We start from the raw sequence: 20,053 nt of genomic DNA on the forward strand, positions 1-20,053 counted from the left end.
CTTCAGCCCCCTAAAGCAATAATCACAATTATAATAAGCGGTATTCCTTTAAGCAGCAATTTACAGTGGCTTTAACTATCAAAACAAAAGCCGAGCTCATAAATGACATGGAGGCATCACAAGATGGAAAGAGGGCAAAAAATCAATAGTTTAATTATTAGGATGGAAGATGTCACTATCAAAGTAATTCTTTGAAAATTAGTTTCAATGAGCGGTTTAAAAGGATGTTGAGTGGTCTTTCAGGCCTTCGTGCAGTAAATGGCTTTTCTTGTACCCTGCTGTCTGGTTGAAGGAGCTCAGTCTTGTTCACACTTTAAAAGGGCTAAATTATGGATGTTTCATCACTGTGGTTATATAAATGACCTCTGCTGCTGGCTCTTACACACAAACACACACACGGTTCACTCTCTTTTCTCTTTCACACACTGCCTCTCCTCCCCCATTCTGCCTCTCCATCACTCTCTCTTTCTCTCTCTCAGACTGCTGTACATTGTGTACCGGGGGGTTCCCTGTTCAGCACCATGGGACAGGGTCTCTCTCTGGGCAATACACTTTTTCCATAACAATATTGCAGTTTATACAACTTAAAGATCTGCCATATTTCAGTTTGGCTCATTTGTTCTGACTAAATAAGAGACAAAAACCATCAGAGATAACTCAAAGCTTTAAGTCTAAGTAAAGCAAAACTGAATATGTATTCTGAATTAGTCATGCTAATGAAAAATGTGATATTAACCACCAGAGCTGCAACGATTAATGGATTCGTTTTAAACTACTAAATTTATTGCCAACACATTCGGTAATCAGTCAATCTTAGCATTTTTAGGGGGAAAACTTCACAGATTCCAGCTTTTTAAATGCAGGGTTTTTCACACATTCATTTAGTATTGGTGGGCTGCCACAAAAACATCTGCCACCACAAATAATGTTCTAATGCTATGAAATGTATGCGGCGGCGGTTATTCATTGCCACGCTCTCTTTGAGTACCTAGCGTACTGTTGTCACAGACTGAGCAGCAGAACGCCAGACGCAGTGTGAATAAAACTAAACTGTTAATCGTGCTGTGTCTAAAAGTTTGCATTCACCCACACTGCACTCTGTTTCTCCTCTCATCCATCGATTTGATCAGATCTGACCAGATCAAAAGATAAATTAGGTAACCGGCGACTCAAACTACTGCTGAATTTTGCTTGCGCTGTGCTCATGGACCTGCAAAAAAATCCAAATTTCGAGACGGAGCACAGAAAAATGCTAATCATCTTTAAAACGGGAACTCTGTTGTTGATTTTACTTTACCCAGGCTTTAAATTTGACTCAGCCTGGTAAAGATTTCCTTTGTCTTCTTGGGAAAGAAACCATCAAATAAGGCTGACTGTCTGAGTTAAGGCAACGCTTTCACCCTGCTCCCAATCTTCACAGCTAACCACATCCTGACTCCAGTCCTGTACTTAACACACAGACATGAGATTGATATTGATCACTCTTTCTCATCACACTCTCTTAGAGAAAGCAGATATAAAAGTATTTTGCAGAAGGTTACATTTTTTTTCTTGACCTTGTTTTCATTCTTTTTAGCGCCATAGAGCTGAACACAAAAGAGAGTAAATAATAGCACACAAGTGATTGTAATTATAGGTTAAACATCCAGTTACATCGACAGACAGTTTCCAGTGATATACACTGAAGTTTCAAAAATACAACATGCGAATATTTGGAAGACCAGTCCACTGTCATTATGTATTTATGTGATAAAAAAATGGCTCTGTTCATTTGTGTGTGCTAATATGGATAATAAATCCTATTATCATGAAACACAAAAATACTATAATGATGGTTCCGTTCCATTTGAGGAGCCATGCTACATAGTCAACACTCACAATACCAGGTCTCCTGAACTGGCTCACCTGAATGGAATGCAGCCATCAGTAATCAATGCTATTGTTACTTGCACCTGCACCCTTTCTGCCACTTTATCTCAAAATAACTGATGTGAAAAGGCTGCATTTTGAAGCTTTTTTAGCTCCCTGACAGACCAAATGTGCCTTTTTAGAGCTGTGCAATAATCAACTCTTGTTACTCCAACAGAACTTAAATAAAAACACCCCAAACTAAACCAGCTCTGTGACACGGAGTCATTTGCAATTATACATTCATTAAGTAAGTATTTTTCCAAGGGCAAAAGGAGACGCATAAATGAAATGATTTTCAGGGTGAAGCGAAGTTCTGAAGGAGTGCAGTCATCGGAAATTTTCTTGAGGATGTTCCAATTAACAACCGTGGTAATTGTAAAATGAGTTGTGTGGGGCGTTTTGCACAAGCTTAAATCTTATAAATACCATTGCATATGTATGTGAAGGTCAGACTGATTAATTCCTATTTGTGTCAGTGCTATAACTTTTTACTGTGTTCCTGGCTTCAATAATCCCTCTTTTTGTCTGGCCATTATTTCTTAGTCTTAGTCTTTTAAATCAAATTGTTTTTGGTCTGATTTTTTTAAGTAACTGAATTAACCGTTTGAAACCTGGATCAGTTTTCTTTTGGTTTGATTCATTTTGAAAACATGGGGAAAAGGGCAACCAGCATCTTGGCATGAAATGTCCTGCAAATTGCAAATTGCAAAAAAAAAAAAAAGTAAAAGGTGACAAGAAAAAGAGATAAAAAAATAATCTTTAAAAAAGAATAATTAGAAAATTATCAAGAAAACAATATTCATGACCACTGTAATTATACATGTGAATATAGATTATAGAAATATATATATTTATTATTGATGTTTTATAGTCATATTTATCATTATATTTATAAAATGTACCTCATGGTGAGGTTCAGGTAATGTATGTTTTTTTTGCTTATGTTTTTGCTAATTTCGGGTCATTTTCATGTAACTTTTAACTAGTGTTGAACTATTTTCTTTTGGTCATGTCTTGTTGGGTTTGTCATTTTCTTTTTTTCTTTTTGCCTTTTCTACATGTATTTTTAAAAGAATTTGAGCCAATGTGCTCAGGTTTAACAGGGTTGTTATAAAATAATATAAATGTTGTATACGTGGTTAAATATACTGCATGCTGAGAAAACAACCTCACCATGAGGTACATTTTATAGCTCTTCTGGAGCTTTCAGTCATATTGCATGATCTTTAACAACTGGGTAAATGTTAAATTTAAATGCAGAGAGAAATCTTTGCTGTTAGTTGATTAAAAAATGTTTTCAAAAGACCTAAAAAGCCAGATTCTTAGTTTTAGGTAATCATCTGTGAATCTGATTTTCTCTCTCTCTGTCTCAGATGCTCCAGAAGGTGGTGGGAGGGGCTCGAGTGGTGCCGCACCAATTGGTGATGAACTGGACATCTTTGGACCAATGGTCTCCAACCCTCTCCCCTCTTCCAACACCACACAGCAGGTAGCAAACACACACACACGGTCTCAGGCTTTCATCATCTGCTTATCACCACAGGCAGACTGCAGCACAGGGAGTCTGCGGAGACTCCTATGATGCAAACACACACACACACACACACACACACAAAGGCATCATCACAAACATGCCATCTCCCTTATATGTGCAGACGTGCACTCTCTGAGGATTATATCAAAGCAAACTGTCATAGACCCTCCCTTACAGAATCAATTTGACCATTGTCCTTCAAAGAGACAAAGAGAGCAAGAGGAGGGAAGAGAAGAGGAACAGTGGTGAACTGTGACAAAGAAGAGAGCAGCTGGGAGTGGTAGACATGTGGTAGGGATTCTTTTATTTTTTAGAATATAGATAATAATAATGTATTTCACTGATTTTTTTATACTTCTGTAAGGTAACTCATAGAATCTATGTAGTGGAGTCAGATTAAAATATGCAGCCCAAATATAGAATTAAAAATAATCAGTAACATACATTTTATAGCTGCTGTCTACATGTACCTTTAACCTTACGCAGCTGAATAAATCACAAATGGATAAACTGAATTTTGACTTATAGGGAGAGATTACAAGCATCAAATACATTCAGGTGTATTTGCATTTTGTCACAGACCTGCAAAACGAAACTAAGAAAAAATTTGACATAAAGGAATAAATCAAATAAGAAGAAGTAAAAAGAGATTTTTTGAAAAATGAAAAAAGACGAGGAGAAATGGAGGGAGAGAGTGTGGGAATAAAGTGAAGGGAGTTATGTTTAAAGATTAATCATCTGCAATTTTTAAGGTGCAATTTTCAAATTGCGATTGCTGATTTTAATTAAATCTTACATTAGTAATGAGCAGCAGGTGAAAGCTGTAGCTGTCGGCCCCAGTTTTGCAGGATTAAAATAACAACTGTTAACAAACTGGAAAAAGAAAGTCTTGGCTGTGGTCTGGTTCATGTGCGCTCTGCATTTTGGTGACTGCAGGTTGTGTTTTGGCCAAAGATGGTTTTGTGGAGAGAGAAGCACAAGTGTAACATTTTTTTGTTGAAAAAAAAAAGCAGCATCTTTAAATGGTGTTGAAAAAGAGAGTGGTGAACTTTTCTATAAAGTTGGTCCAACAGCACTTGTTGTATGTAGAACAACTTTATTGCATGACCAATGCATTTTGGCTTGTGGCCTTCATCAGGGCCCGCAGCCTCGTGCCTACGTCCGAATCACAGCCGTGATGATATACAGTACAACATCACTTCCTCTCCTGTGATATTGCTTAAATAAATCCTAAAATTATATCTGAAAATTAGTAAGTAGCCCATGTTAAGTAAGCCGTTGTGTGTGTGCCTTTTTCAGTGTCCGCTGAATTTGATATATTTTTGTAAAAACTAGCGTACTTTGATTGGTTTGAATAAATGAACCTTGCCTCGGCAGACCTCAAGAAACAACAACAAACAATGTCATCATTTCATTTGATCCTTTAGTGTTGAAACATAAATAATAAATTTGTGATTATGATTATTATTATTAAGTGGTAAAAAAGAACCTTGTTCTATACAGAAAATACAAATACAGGTCTTAAAAAAAAAAAAAAAAAAATCAGCTGAAAAAAATGAAGTGATGGCATGATGGAGATGAGCCGAGATGTAGCTCTGTGCCCAGAGAATCTGCAGCCATTTTGGATGGGCTTCATATTCTGGGTAAACAAAACAAAACAAAACTGGCTGTTTGTCTGAATAAGAGGAGAGAAAAACGAAAAAAAAAGAAGATATTTGTCCGAACTCATTTTTTCCGTCCTTTCTCTGTCAGTCCCTCAGCAGTGAGTCTCAGGGGAGCCAGTGCGGCTGCTTGAATTAAACATTTTCAAGGAGCAGTGTTGAGTTTGAAATGCTGTTGTGGTCCCTCAAGCATAGCCTTTGACCTCGGCTCGGCTGGAAATGAGGACAGACACATTCATGCGGACACATATATAAACTCTCTTGTTTCCCACAAACTCAGAATATGCATGCCGTTGCACACTTCTAGTGAAGAACTGAAGAAAACACATGCTGAAAACAAACAGGAGACACAATATGCATTTCAAAGAATACACAAACACACAAACAGACTCAAAGAATAAATCCACAGTGACCCAGTCGCGGTTAAAAAATCATTCTTTCACTTTCTGACCTGTCCCTAAGTTTCAAATGTTATATCTTACTCTCAAATACACCCACACGCACATCTCCGAGTCTCCCGGGACTAGAACAGTCAGTGACTCTTTGGGGACCCAGGCGTGATGAACAATTATGGGCTGCTGTAACTGCAAGCCCCCCCTCTGCCCCTACCAGCCTTCCATTTACCTCTAATCTCCACTCCATGCTCACCTCCTCTGTGACTCCATCTCCTGCAGCTCTGTGTGTGCCTCGCACCTCTGCTCATCTCCATAAATCCATTAGTCCAAAACTCCCCTTCAGTCTTCTCTTTCCTCCCCTGTGAAACCCTGCAGTGGTGACAGGTGATGTGAGGTAACGCCGCACATATAGTCCCCTTTTTGTTCAATTAGGAACACAAATGTTGGAGATCATTTTTTGTAGGGTTATGCTCATACTAGGGATGGCCATTTTAGCTAACTTTCATGTTCAAATACTCACGTTTAATTGTTACTTGTATTTGAGTACTAGCAAAAAAAAGAAGAAATCTGAAGTAATAATGGCAATGTAAATTTGCAGACACCATAAAACAATGTCAAGAAATTTGAAATTTACTCATAGAAAAACCAGGCTTTAATTAGCCTATTAAACTGTTAATTCAAAGTTAATATAAGAAATAAGCAAACTTTCTGTTGCATTGCAGCATTGAAGGACTGTCTCTGAAATCTGGAGTCCTTTCCTCTTGGTCAGCTCAACATCTGCCCAGTGAGCACAAGCTTACACAGCAGTAGAGGCATACATCGGGCACCATACCAACAAACTTGGCTGCATGGTTGCAACAAACTCACACAGACTCCAAAACGGCTTGTCTCTGTCCTTGAACCTATTAATAACAGTTAGGTAAGGTTAGCCGTGTGATGCTAACAGTTAGCCCTGTCAAACTGTGTGTATGTGTACAGGTGGACTCTCACCAACTGTTCCCCCGGTGAAGAGCTCACACTCCTGTAGCAGTAGTCTTTGTAATAATTTTCCTCTTTGCAGGGCGAGGAGGTACTGAGTGAAGCAATACACTGCAGGCAGCTCTTCAATGAAATACAACCCCGATTTCGAAAAAGATGGGACACTATTAAAACTGTCAACTGACAAAAAACTAGTGGTTTGACCTAAATTGTAAAAAAAAAAAAAAAAGTTACATTGACATGAAGGAGGTAAGGTGGTGATTAATCAATGAATATCAATCGATATCAATGCACGTCCAAATCGAGCACTCCTACCCATCCTTAGTTTAGACCATATGGTATTTACCACAAATACTAGTTTCCAACATCCAAGTTGTAATTGCAACTGGGAATCTAAGATTTTTGTAACCTCGAGCTTATCAAGCTTGTTTAAGCGCTTGAAAAGACAAACAAATATGTATGCCTCACTTTACCAAAAGTCTGCCAAGCCAAACATAGAGCCACATTTTCAATGCACATTATTTTTAACCCTCACACTGCAATCATACAACAGTGTAGGGTTGTCTGATGACGTTAAGGCAAGTGCATGTCATGAACATAGGAATCTTTCCATCTCTACTATCTATCCCCTTTGACTTGAATGCAGCAAGACTGGCACAGAGTGTTTCAATTGCGTGTTCTTACAAAAAGTTTGTGACAGAGTGACCCCTTGTTCAGTACTGTACCATTGGTTGTGGGTAGGTTTTGTTGGAGACAAAACAGATACAGAGAGGAAAGCTTTTTTGGCAGAGCGGGGTTATATAAAATTGGATGGTGTGGCACAGCTAATAGCTTTCTTCCTTTTGGATCCTCTAGTTCTGTGTGTTCCCCATAAAGGTCAGCACAGTCAGGATGGTTCTGAATCGACCGTCTGTGATTGTCCAATCATAGCTTAGCACCAATAACAAGGCAAAGCAGGTCTGCCAGGTTTTGGAATCCTGTACATGCCAAGTGTGCAAAGGGTTATAATGCTACAGTGTATGTTCATATTAAATGTGGTGAAAGTTTCAAATAATGACATAAACATATTTAAAAGTAATCTATGTGAGCACAAATCTCAGGCTTCAGATGGTTCTGAATACCCTTTTCCAACGTTTTTTTTCTACTTTCGAGACAAGCTGATGTCAGCTCATGACAGATTTCTCCATATGATTATCCACTCCAGACGCAATACTGCAGGTGTTGACATTACATACACTACCACATGTAGCTATATGCTAATGTCAGAGAATCATGTAATCTTGGTTGTTGTTAATTTCACCAGATTTGGAATCATATTCCTGCTGGAACACGTAAAGATTTTGGTTTAGATGCTTTTTGGTGCTTTTTCAAGGTAAAAAGTGCCACCATACTCCTATACAATATCAATGCAGAGACACTATGAACGCGGTAGACCTTGAAACTCTCAGTAATGAGAGCAGACTGAACTTTTTTTGTGAAAAGGGTTTAAAGATAGAGGCACCAAAACACAATAACTAATACTTCTTTCCCACCAGATTTAGCGTGTGCATTAGTGCAGGTTTTTAAAACATGGGGAACCCCGCTAAATGACTGCATTTCCATTGCCATTAAACACACTGCTCCAGCATGAGTCTGGCTTTCTGTCAGCTTTTGTGTATATGTGTTTATGTGGGTTGTTTTGTTGGTGTGTCCATGCGATGCCACAGACAGGCCGGAGAACAGGTAAACCGTAGACAGCAGCAGGGACAGAGGTCTCAGGTCTCAGTTTTCAGTGGTTTCTCCTCTTTCTGTATCTCTAACTCATTAAGTCACTCTTTCAAACTCAGTGCAGTATTTGGATTGCTGTTACAGCGCTGCATGGGAGGAAAGGGACAGTAATTAGTTACGGCACGTCATTGCATCTCAACGTTTAAGGAGCTCAAATTGACACCCTCCTGACACCCTGCTAATAATGTTAGCATACCTAGCTAACTAGTTACCCACACTTGTGACCTATTGTTTCTTCCATGCCAACAGTTAGCACTTCATTAGCATCACTGGGTAGTGCAGAACTCCCCCCTTTTCCAAACTGAGTGTGTGGAGGGCAGTGAAACATCTGATCACAGCCTGAGCAATGTTAACTTTAAGACATTGTAGTTAATACTGCTCCTTTATTTCCATGTTTTCTACGTAAGCTGGTGAGGATGATGACATTCTCTAGAGACCTATTGGCTGTTACCTTCTCATTTATTATAATAATAATGTTTATAGCCATCAAATGCATAATTCAAATTTCATAATTCAAAGCTTTTTGCGTAGTATCCTAAGAGCCAGCTGGACACATTAAAAAGCCAGAGACAGAGTGTTCAACCAACTCAGAGGGCTTATGGTAATTAGTAAGGTAGCTAAAGCTGGTGAAATCTAATATGTTTGATGGTAGACTAGAATTGAAAGTTTTTGTTTTTTGTTACTTTGTACTTTGTTTGAAATTAAGGATCCCACATTTTCAAAAATTGCCACAGATTTTGAGTGGTTATTTTGAAAGTGTTATCATTTTAAACTGCATGTGTGAATAGGTGGATTATTAGACATGGCCCCTCGTACAAACACCTTTTTTGTGGTAATTTTGTCCCTGTTTGAATTCATTTTGTGTCTTTTTTATGGTCACTTTGTTTCTGTAATTGCTTTGCCACTTCTGTTGTTATTGTATGTCTCTTTGCAGTTACCTTGCATCATTCCATGGTCTTTTTGTGTCTTCTTGTGGTTGTGTGGTTTTACAGTTATTATGTATCTCTTTGCAGTTGTTTTGACACTTTTTGTAATTCTTGTGTGTGTCTTCACAGTTCTTTTGTATTTCATTGCTGCCTGTTTGTCTGTCTTTGTGATCATTCAGAGTGTCATCCTATTTGGCATGTGTTCATTTGAGTGACATTTTGTAGGTGAATGCCACCTTCCCTTTATAACTGTCTCAAAAAAACTGCAGCCACTTTTGGAGTCAATCAAATTTAGAAATTTAGCAAAAGACAATACCAAAGCAATAAAAGCTACAGGATTTAATTGTTTGGCAATGTTAAATACTGTCTGGCCATTATCTGTAAACTTTCCATTCCATTCCATTCCATTCCATTCCATTCCATTCCATTCCATTCCATTCAATTCAATTCAATTCAATTCAATTCACTTCACTTCACTTCACTTCACTTCACTTCACTTCACTTCACTTCACTTCACTTCACTTCAATTCAATAAAATCAGAGGGCTTTACACCATACAGCATCCCTCTGTCCTTTGACCCTCACAGCAACTACAGTTAAAGCTCCCAGCACTATAGTATATAGTATAGTACTATAGAATAGTTCTTCTATACTCCCTCTAATGGTCTCCTCTCTTTGCCTACACCTTAGACTATCTCATTTTCTGACATTTTTATGCTGTTTTATTATCTGTATTACTTCTCCCTTCCCTGTCACTCACCATTCATTCTTTCACATGAATATATTTTCCTTGAATCTGCACAGAGTCCTGCTCCTGTTCTTTACCTACTCGACCTTCATATGTCTGCCTTCTTTCTCCTTTTTTTGCCTCCTTCCCTGAACATCCTTTATTCTTCCTCTTACATGGGGCCTCATTAATCAATGTTAGCTATGTACAAATATATACTGTGCAAGCATTTCTAAGCTTAAATTATGAAGTTGGATTCATGCCCAAATGAGCATAAATTCAAATGCAGTCGAGACCATGCCGGTGCTCTGCACTTAGAGGAAATAAGGAAGTTTCTTTAATTTCTTTTATTTTTGGAGTTTCTTTAATGGTTACTAAAAAAGTGAAAGAAATGATGACTAGTATTTGTAGGCTTTTTAAACAAGTATTTAAAAAAATGTATGAACATAACATAGTATAACGAAGAACATGAAAACAACTGCATTCCACCATGTGAATACTTAAAAAGTAAATAAATATTTATTTAATTGATGCATTACTTTGGCTGTTGCAATTTGGGTCGTAGCTGAAGGCTATAGATCATTAATGTAAAAAGCTTAAGCAAGACTGTATCAAATTGTGGTGAAAAAACGGTTTTTGATATCTGACAGCACTCTGACACCAGAGACAGGACTAGAAATTCACACCCATCATGAGCTGCATAATGCATGCTGTTCTCTGAACCCATTAATCATGTCTTGATGCTTACATTTATATTGTGGCCCTTTGGAGGGCCCCTACTCTTAGGCTGGATAGTATTGGATTACAGGTCTAAACTACTGACCCATATATAAAGTATACTGTAAAACAAGCTACTTACACATTGTCACATATTAAGAGTCTCCTAATGCTGTATGTTAAAATGATGAAATAAATCTCTAAGTTTTCGGGTTGAGCGTCTGTCCGTTACATTCTCATGAAGTAGGAATCTCAAGAATGCCTTAAGGACATTTTTTCAAAATTTGGTTTATTTGGACTAAATATTTAACTTATTATATTTTGGTGGTCAAATGTCAAGGTCATCGTGACCTTGCATCTTTCTCATTCTTGCGTACACAGAATCTCAAGAAAACTTTGAGATTTTTATAGATTGTGCACAAACGTCCACTTTGACTTCACAATGAATCGATTAGGTTTTGCTGGTCAAAGGTCAAGGTCACTGTGACCTTGTTTGGCTCATTCTTGTGATCACAATATCTTAGAATTTCTTCGAATTTGACACAAATGTCCACTTATACTCAACAATGAACTAGTTCCGATTTGGTGGTTTGAGGTCAATGTCACTATGCCCTACCAAAACACGTTTTTTGACTGTTCCTCAATAATTCTAATTTTGACCAAATTTGCCAATTGCCAATGTGACGATTAACTGATGCCATTTTATATTCAAAACTCAAAGTCTCAACTTGCTGTGACATCATAATGTTCTGTCAAGGTGCTTTTTTGGCTGTTACTCAATGTCAAACTCAGGAACAGAAGATGAGACATTTGATTTGAGATACTGAAGTGGTGACACTAATCTTGGGTGTCCACCTTAAAACTGTGCTGTCTCTGGAGTTCTTCTGTGCTGCCGAGGAGAAGATGTGTGTTAGCATCCATGTTTTTATAGACATGTAAACTATAAGTGCAACTTGACTGGTGCATGGAGACATACAACTGCAGGGAGGCAACTCTAGTTTTCTTCAAATACTATTGATAATACTTCTGTACTTCTACCGAAATAAGGTTTTGAATGCCGGACTTGTGCTTGTTGTAGTAGTTTAACTGACTTCTATTGATACTTTTACTTACTGAACAATCACAAGTTTAAGCTTCAATAATGCATTGTGTTACATAAGCTAATAAGTTGTTTTTGAAGTCATAATCTGCAAAGTGATGAGTAACTGTAGCTGCCAAATGAATGTAGAGAAATACAAAAAGACTGAGTTTTTCTCTTAAAAGTATAGAAATACTGAAATAGAATACCAAAGTACCTCAACATGAACTTCAGTATATGTACTTTGTACCACTTTTTTGTCAGATTAAATAACAATTACATACACATTAGCTCCATGGAGAGGCCTTTGAAGTGATGCAGGCTAGAACAGAGTCATTTGATAATAAATAATTATTTAACACTGCAGTGCAGTTGCACTATCTGTTTAAGCCTTGGACTGTCAGGCAGCACTTCACAGACTGCCAGTGATTGCTCTGTGTTGGCTGTTTGATACCAGACAGACTGCTCTCACATGGCCCTCTGCCTGCGGCAGCACTGTCTGTCTTGTAAAATGTATTATTTGAATGTCAAAGAGTACATTTTGTTTCTGTCACAAGTATTCTATTCAGAAGATGGAGTTCACCACTGCTCTCAATAAAAGCCAGGACTTTTTTTATTCATTGTGTATTAACACACCACTGAGTCCAAAGACGTTTCTCGCATGTTGACTTCAAACTCCACCAAAAGTTCAGTTTTTGCACCGGGAGAAATCTTGCTTGTCTTTGTCTGAGCCATGTCCAGCGGAGCGTGGAGACTCTCTGACATTTCCAGCAGCATGAAAAGGAATTGCTGTTACCTCACAGAATGCGGACAGTAACTGCCTCTGCCTTGGTGTGGACATTAGTCTGATCGGTTTGCCTGTAACCAACAAGTCTGGCAAACTGATGGCATGTGCATGTTTCTGTTTCCTAAAGGGCAGAAACAAGTTTGATTTATGTGACCTTTCCTTTGGGACCACAATAAGGTCAAACTCTGAGCCTCTTGACCCCTGACTCCCTCAGACTAGGGATGTCAGTTTTTGTTAATTTTGGGGCATTAAGGCAAAAAAAAAACCACTGCAATACTGCATTGAAGTTCAGGAATTGGTAGATCCTGCCCACCCTATAGGTGCTGTCACACTCCTTGTATTATGTTGTTACCGGCAATGTTTCAAACTGACCCTGTTCTTTGGAGTTTCATACTAAAGTCACAGATTCTGTTCGGCCGCGTTCTCAGGCAATACTGCCATGTCCGCATGTCAGGCTGCTGCGGCAGGTGCCATCCAGCCATGCAGTGGCACATAACAACACTACAACTGCTTCTGTCCAGCCATGCTCTCAGCTGATGCTGTCCAGGCAGGGGTGTATCAGTGAATGCAAACAGTGGCTTTTGGCATTGGGATTGTACACCAAAAGCACTTTCAAAGCGGCGGTCTTTGATGATTGTTGGATGAGAATGGGCTGGGATAACAAATAAGTGGTTGTCGTTGACATCCTTCAGTCAGACACAGAATTTGCTGTGCAGATTCATGCTCCTGTGAGGAAACTCCATGAACTTACCTGTAGCACTATCATTGCCGTGTCAACCTTTTCTCCCACTTGCAAGCAAGAAGTGCAAATAAGGGCACAGTTTTGGCAGTCAGTGCACTTCCACCTAACCTTACACACAACACATACAGAGGGCTGACTTTGGGATTCAGCAGGCAGATATTTCTTTACAGCTGTGATTAGCTGGGTGCGTGAAGAAAGAGAAAGCCGGCAGCCTGCTGATTCGTGCAGCTATTAACTGGCATTGGGGAGAGCTCGCCTATCTGCGAATACGTCAATTACAAAAATATGATTACAGCCTTGTAGGAGGGGCAGGATTTATGTTATACCATGCATTTTCCTCTCTCTCCTTTTCTTTCTCTCTGTCTCTTTTTCACACAAAATGCATGCACGCACGCTTTCGCTCTATGTCTTGTCCTCTATCTCTCATTCACCCCACATGGAGTGAGAAAAATGTAGTTATTAAATATGTTTTTCCAGGAAAAGCTAAAAAAAAACAAGCCAGAAAAAAAGTAGAAACATGTAGTGGTGGGCAGGGGATGAAAGGTAGAAGGAGGGAGAAAAGAGTGAGGGTGCAGAAAAACGTGTTATGGAGGAAAAACCATTCAGGGCAAAGATGGATGAGGGGCGAGTGGGTGGAGAGCAGGTTAGGAGACGAATGAACGAATACAGGAAGGTGGGGGGGTAAGGACGGGGACACACAAGACGTGGATCATGAAGTCCCACCAGCCCTGAGAGAATGAGAGCAATGGTGCAAACACATCTGAAGCACTGGCTTGAATCACCACGACCAATATTATTTCAGTTTCCCCCCTAAAGCTGCTGGGTTCACACAGGTTACCCAGTTTTTGAGGAATCAATAACAGACCTGGGGGTCAGATTTAATCAGGCTTTGCAGTTCGAGTGTTGTTTATGTCTGCATGGAGCATCTCTCTCCTCATTGCCTGTACATTTCAGGGAAGGTTGTGCAAATAGTAGAATAAAACATGTTATCAGAGGTTGATTATGTATTTGTCAACTGCATGGGGGAATGACTTAAGGGGGAGAAAATGAAAAATTACACATTTCGTAAATTCCTAACTGCCATGATTGGTTTGACTTTTTATCCATTAATTGAAAAGCCTGGCAGAATAACCAAGGATAGTGCAACATCGATTGACAGTATTTTTGTACATACTACTGATGGGGAGATAAAAAGTGGACCAGTAGTGACTGATCATTTGCTTTATATTTGCAGTGTTAAATATGAACCCTAAGTTAACACTGAGAACAAATGAGCAGACTAAATAAAATCACCAGAAGCGATTATGGCTTTTAAGACAAAGTTGTTGCTTTGTAAGCAACATTGTCCGTTGACAGAAATTGGGCAAAACTTTAAAAAGACAGGAAAAACCCTGGTGGAAATATAGGCTACATAGGGAAATAATTAAGCATCAAACATATCGTTCTCAGGACCTCTTTATGCTCTCTGTCCCAAACGCTCGGACAGAAATTGGGCAAAGGGTATTGTGCACCCTCAGCCTGCAATTTGTTACAGAATGACTTGTAACTCAAGGAGCTGGTGTCGTTAAATAATTTTAAATCTAAAATGAAAAACTTAGAAGCAGATTATATAGGATGTCATGTTTTTAGCCTGCCTGGTTATACAACTGATTTCCAGAAAGTTTCCAAAAATTTTCATAGATAGTTATTTTTAATGCAAAATTTTAGTGCTTGCTGATTATATTTTGTCTCCCTTTGTGTCTCTGCCTGCAACTTTGTATTTTCACTGCTTCAGGTCTCCCTTGAAAAAGAGATTACTGATCTAAATGGGACTAACCTGCTTGAATGAAGGTTAAATAAAAAGAAATAATACAATTTAAAAAATAACAGCATGTAAAACTGAACAAAGGCCAAAGTAAATATATTTTATTTTTTTATTTTATTTTAAGTAAATCTTGTCCACAGTCATTATCATTCTACAGTGAATGATTCTTAATGCCATATTGCAAACAATAATTGAATTTAAATGTTAAAGTTATATGCTCATAGTTCACACTTGCAGTAGTTTTTGTCTTTTAGACACTGGTATACTGACCAAATCACTACAACCCTCCAGCTGTAATTGTCCCTATTACTAAGGCTTTTTCTCTAGTGGTTAGTAATGATGTTAGAGGAGTGTTAATGAAGTAGTTGGGAACCAAATGGTTCTCCTGAGTGTTGAAAAGCAACCCCAGCACCAAATTGCAGCTAAATTTGAAGTTTCTAAGTGCACAGGTCAGCAAATGCTGGAAAGATTTTCATTTTCATCCAGAGCAACACCGGTGGAAATGAGGCCTGCACGCCATTTGAAGACTGGTTTAAAAAGGGAATTTTTTAAACCAGTATTCTTCTTGAGACACCATCTGACAAACAAAGCCATCACATCAAAGAGCAGCCTAATGACACAGCAGCACAATCAGATGGTGATCAGCAGACAACTAGAAACAAAGCATGTCTGATCTTAAAGGATACAAGATGAGAAAAAAAGCCTTTACCAGGAAACACACAATAGGTAATGCAACAATGCATAAAGCTGACTGTACTGATAAGTATGTGTACCTGTTTCTGAAGATAAGATGAACCGCAAACACAGTTCCAACTCTATTCAACCTGTATGAATTGATTTTTTGAGGAGGGAGCAGCACAACAAGCTGTAAACACAACATTTATTTTGAGTCTGACACTTTTCCAATGTCAATCTTTTTCAAGCTTGGTTTTGGTCTTGAACTTGTCTCTGTGGCTCTCCAGCCAATCAATAACATTATCTGCCTCGCCTTTGGTGTTGCAAAAGTAAAATACAGTTTTTTCTTTTTTTTTCTTCTTTTTTTGCTAAAACTGCTGAAGCTAGAAAAAAACATGTTTGATAGAACTGAGCAACAACGGTAAAGCCTAGGGCCATAAAATAAATAAAATGAGTTTAAAGATGCTAAAATGTAAAGTAGAACGGTGGGGGACTGCAGAGTGGGGTGATAATTATAAATCATATAAATAACTCACATTAAAGCAGGGGTAGACTGTTTAATTCTGGCATCATTTGGCAAAAATTCCTATTATAAACTTTGAGCGTGTTGTAATTCAAATGGTCCGAGAGAGCACTAGACTCAACCACCTCTCAGCTCATTTTTCAGGCTTTGGGAAATCTAGCCTGTGACAGGAGACTTTGGCCATTCACTGGTTGTTTTCAGAGAGAGCAGCTGTCATGCCAATCACTGCCTGTGAACTTCTTACAAGGTAAGGTACAATGTAGATTTATTTGTAATTTTTCTTAAATGTGGTTTAAGAAGAAATTAAATTAAAGTTGACCCTACGTCCTGCTACATCTTTTGGCGTGGAAGGAGGAATTGAGGAGTCTTGCAGACTAGGGAAAGAAGCTGCTTCGTAATCTGGTGTTTCGGCAACGGATACCTCTGTATCTTTTTCCAGATGGCAACAGGGTGAACAGACTGTGGCTGGCGTGGTTGCTGTCTTTCAGTATCTTTTGGGCTCTGTGCAGACACCTCACTTCACCAAGGTCACTGATGCTCTGTAGATGAGAGCCAGTGATGCTCTGGGCAGTTTTAATCATCGGCTGTAGAGCCTTCCTGTCCTGGGCTGTCATCGAATCATGTCAGTTTGTGATGTTTCCAGTCAGTATGCTTTCTGTTGATCCTCTGTAGAAATTAAACAGGATCTTGCACTGGAATTTAGCCTTCCTAGGTTTCCGTAGGAAATAGAGCCTTTCTGTATTTTTTTAACCTGGGTGGTGATGTGTGATGACCAAGATAGGTTCTCAGTGATCGTAATTCCAAGGAACCTATAGCTGTTCACCTGCTCCACCTCAGCTCCACTGATGTAGACAGGGGTGTGTGTCTCTGCCTCCTTCTTTCTAAAATCAACAATCAGCTCCTTGGTTTTACTGACGTTGAGCAAGAGTAGACACAGCAGACTTGTTAGGTACAGGAATGATGATGGCTGTCTTGAGGCAGGAGGGAACAGTCTCTTGTGAGAGTCAGATGTTAAAAATGTCAGTTCTAACATTACTAGCTGATCAGCAGTTTTTGGTACACGTCCAGGAATGCTGTCTGGTCCTGAGGACATGTTTATATTTACTCTCAGCAGGAGTTTTCTCACACCTTCTGTGGTCACTGAGAGTGGCTAGTCCTCTGGAGGTGGAGTAGATTTCATAGCTGAGTCTGGCAGCATGGCCTCACATATGATTGGGGCGCTCCTGCTTTTGTAGCCTGTGACATTTTGAATCACCTGCTACATATCTTTAGTGTTGCAGCTGTTGAGGTCTCTCTCCAGTCTCTTCTGATGTCTCCTCTTAACCTCCTTGTTTCCAGCTCTCAGTCGTGCTTTGGCGATGATATATGCCTCCTTGTCCCCTGCCTGAAAGGCAGCTGTTTTTGCTCTGAGAAGAGCCTTCACCTCCCCATTCATCCAGGCTTTTTGGTTGGGGAGTGATCTCACCATCTTTGTGATCACCATGCCATCAACACATTTGCTGATATAAGATGTCACAGAAGATGCATATTTTTTATCTGTCCACACTTTAACAGTTTTAACTGTTGGTTTGATCCTTTTTATCAGCTGACAGTATGTCGGCAGAAGGAGCCGAGAAGTATGATCTGACAGGCCAAAGTGAGGGCATTGGAGGGCTTTGTAGCTGTCAGGAATATTTGTGTACACGTAATCCAGGATACTTCTTCCTCTGGTGGGGATCTGGACATGCTGGTGGATTTTAGGTAAGACAGATGTGAAGTCTGTTTGATTAAAGTCACCAGCTATGATGAAAATTCTATCTGGTTGCTTGGTGATGTTGCTGCTGATGGCATCATACAATTCCTGCAGTGCACTTTTTGAATTTGCATCTGGGGGAATGGCAACAATAAAAACACTGGTGAATTCCCTGGGCAGATAATATGGACGATATCTTGGCACCAAAAACTCAACATCTGGTGAGCACAGTCCATCCACTTTAACTGTTTGAGCACCAAGCATCATTTATATAAACACAAAGCCCTCCCCCTCTCCCTTACCGGAGTCTTGTGACCTGTCTGCTCTGAACAAAGTCCACCCATCCAGTGCAACAGCTTGATCCAAGTTGCTAGGGGTTAACCATGTCTCTGTGAAGATGTGCGCAGAGCAGTCTATGATCTCCCGTTGCTGAGTGTCTCATCCATTTTATTCTCCTGCAAACGGACAATAGCCAGAAGAAGGCTTGGTAGAGGAACAGCTTTCGGTCCAAGGCGGGTCAGCGTCGCCATGATGGATGCTCTCCTCCCTCTCTTCGTTCAGCGCTTTCTGTTTTGTTTTTCTCCTCTGTTCTGACTGGCAGCTTGGCATATGCTGTTTGTGCAGATCCTCTCACGGTCTGCTGCATTCAGTCCAAGACCCACACAACTTTTCCCCATGTTGATGAGTGCTTCTCTATCATAGGAAAGTCACGCTTCAGCAGAAGGGGCCATGGAGTAGGAAAAAAAATGGAAAATATAACAAAAGTAACAAGAATTTGAGGAACTACTGGCTGCTTCATCTGCATGTGCTGCCGTTGTCAACCCTGGAAAAAAAAAAAAACCTTGGTGGATTAGTCAAAAAATATGAATCAAGATTTTGTTCTGCATTGCCTATTTCTCACCTCACACTTTTTTCAGTAACACATTTTAGTACACTGTTTAGCTGCAACATTGGAAAGTTTGTACTGTCACAATTTGCGCTTCCAAGGATAGTGGGGGCATGACTCGCCCTACTCTCTGATTGGCTCTTTGCCTTCGTTAGTTAGGCAACAGGAATTTTATTTCATTTATTTTATTTCTAAGGACAACATGCATTATTAACATTCGTGTAAATGTGCCAGTGTTATCCACTGGGCTAATTTTCAACTGTAGTCCTTTGGCAAGATGTTTTGAAACCTGTAAAATGACAAAATTCACATAACAACGGCAGCAGGGAACCATAAAGACAGCAACAGCTACAACAAACAGGAACTCCCAAAACAGAACATAAGCCATGCAAAGCAGCAAGAAACAGTAAGAACTGTACAAAACAATAGCACAGCAAGAACATATAGCCTTTAGCACAAATAGCCACTCAGAATTGGATGAGGAAAATTAAATGTAATGGAAGAAGGAGAGAAGGAAGGAAGGAAGGAGGAGATGGAAAGTGAAGTAAGAACAGAAAAAGGAAATGCACTTGATTGCTGAGGAAAGGATTAGGACTTGAGGAGCTGGAGGGGTGAATACAGTTTGTTGAGACCAGAAGAAAAAGTTGCGGGAGGTAGAGAGCGATGAGGTAATGAACTGAGCAGCAATTGATTCCTTCCTTCTTGTTCTTCCTTTCATTTTGCTTCCCCCCTTTTCTTCCACCCTGTTCCTTACTGGCACTCTCTTTCTTGAGTCCAGATTTCCAAGGCAGGCTTTGCTTTTGTTTGCAGTAAATTAGCCCAAATCCTTTAGCACACACACACGCGCACACACACACACACACACACACACACACACACACACAGAGCCCAGTGTGGTTTTAAAGACACAGATGGTCTATCGATGGGGAGTTTATGAGTATTTCAAGCAGTGATGGAAAACCAAAGAGAGAAAGATAGTATAGTGTGTGTCAGTGTGTGTGTGTGGGGGCACGTGTGCGTGGATGTAGAGGTCTAGGGATAGCGACAGTGAGTAAGAGGCTGTCAGAGTGGTAATTCTGAGGTCTGGCTGCACCCATCAGCACCAACAGTGGCTGAGAAGAATGGAGCCTTGTTAAAAAGGCTTTCTATCACACAATGCGCTGCTAGGAGCCCGCAACACATCACACACTATGTAGACGGTGTGGGTACG

The 20,053-nt window shown here is 39.6% G+C and overlaps 1 protein-coding gene across 1 annotated transcript in view; it reads left to right on the forward strand.

The window, feature by feature from the left end:
• Positions 1 to 20,053, forward strand: part of LOC121954897 (stromal membrane-associated protein 1-like) — a 162,295-nt gene that overhangs the window by 89,932 nt on the left and 52,310 nt on the right. Inside the window, exon 8 of the mRNA XM_088086534.1 lies at positions 3,285 to 3,400. Within this exon, the coding sequence (XP_087942660.1) occupies positions 3,285 to 3,400 (116 nt within the window). The remainder of the gene's footprint in view (positions 1 to 3,284; positions 3,401 to 20,053) is intronic.

This window comes from Plectropomus leopardus, chromosome 13, assembly GCF_026936395.1.
Source record: "Plectropomus leopardus strain MGB_pleo_1.0 chromosome 13, ASM2693639v1, whole genome shotgun sequence".
In the NCBI taxonomy this organism is placed as follows: Eukaryota; Metazoa; Chordata; class Actinopteri; order Perciformes; family Serranidae; genus Plectropomus; species Plectropomus leopardus.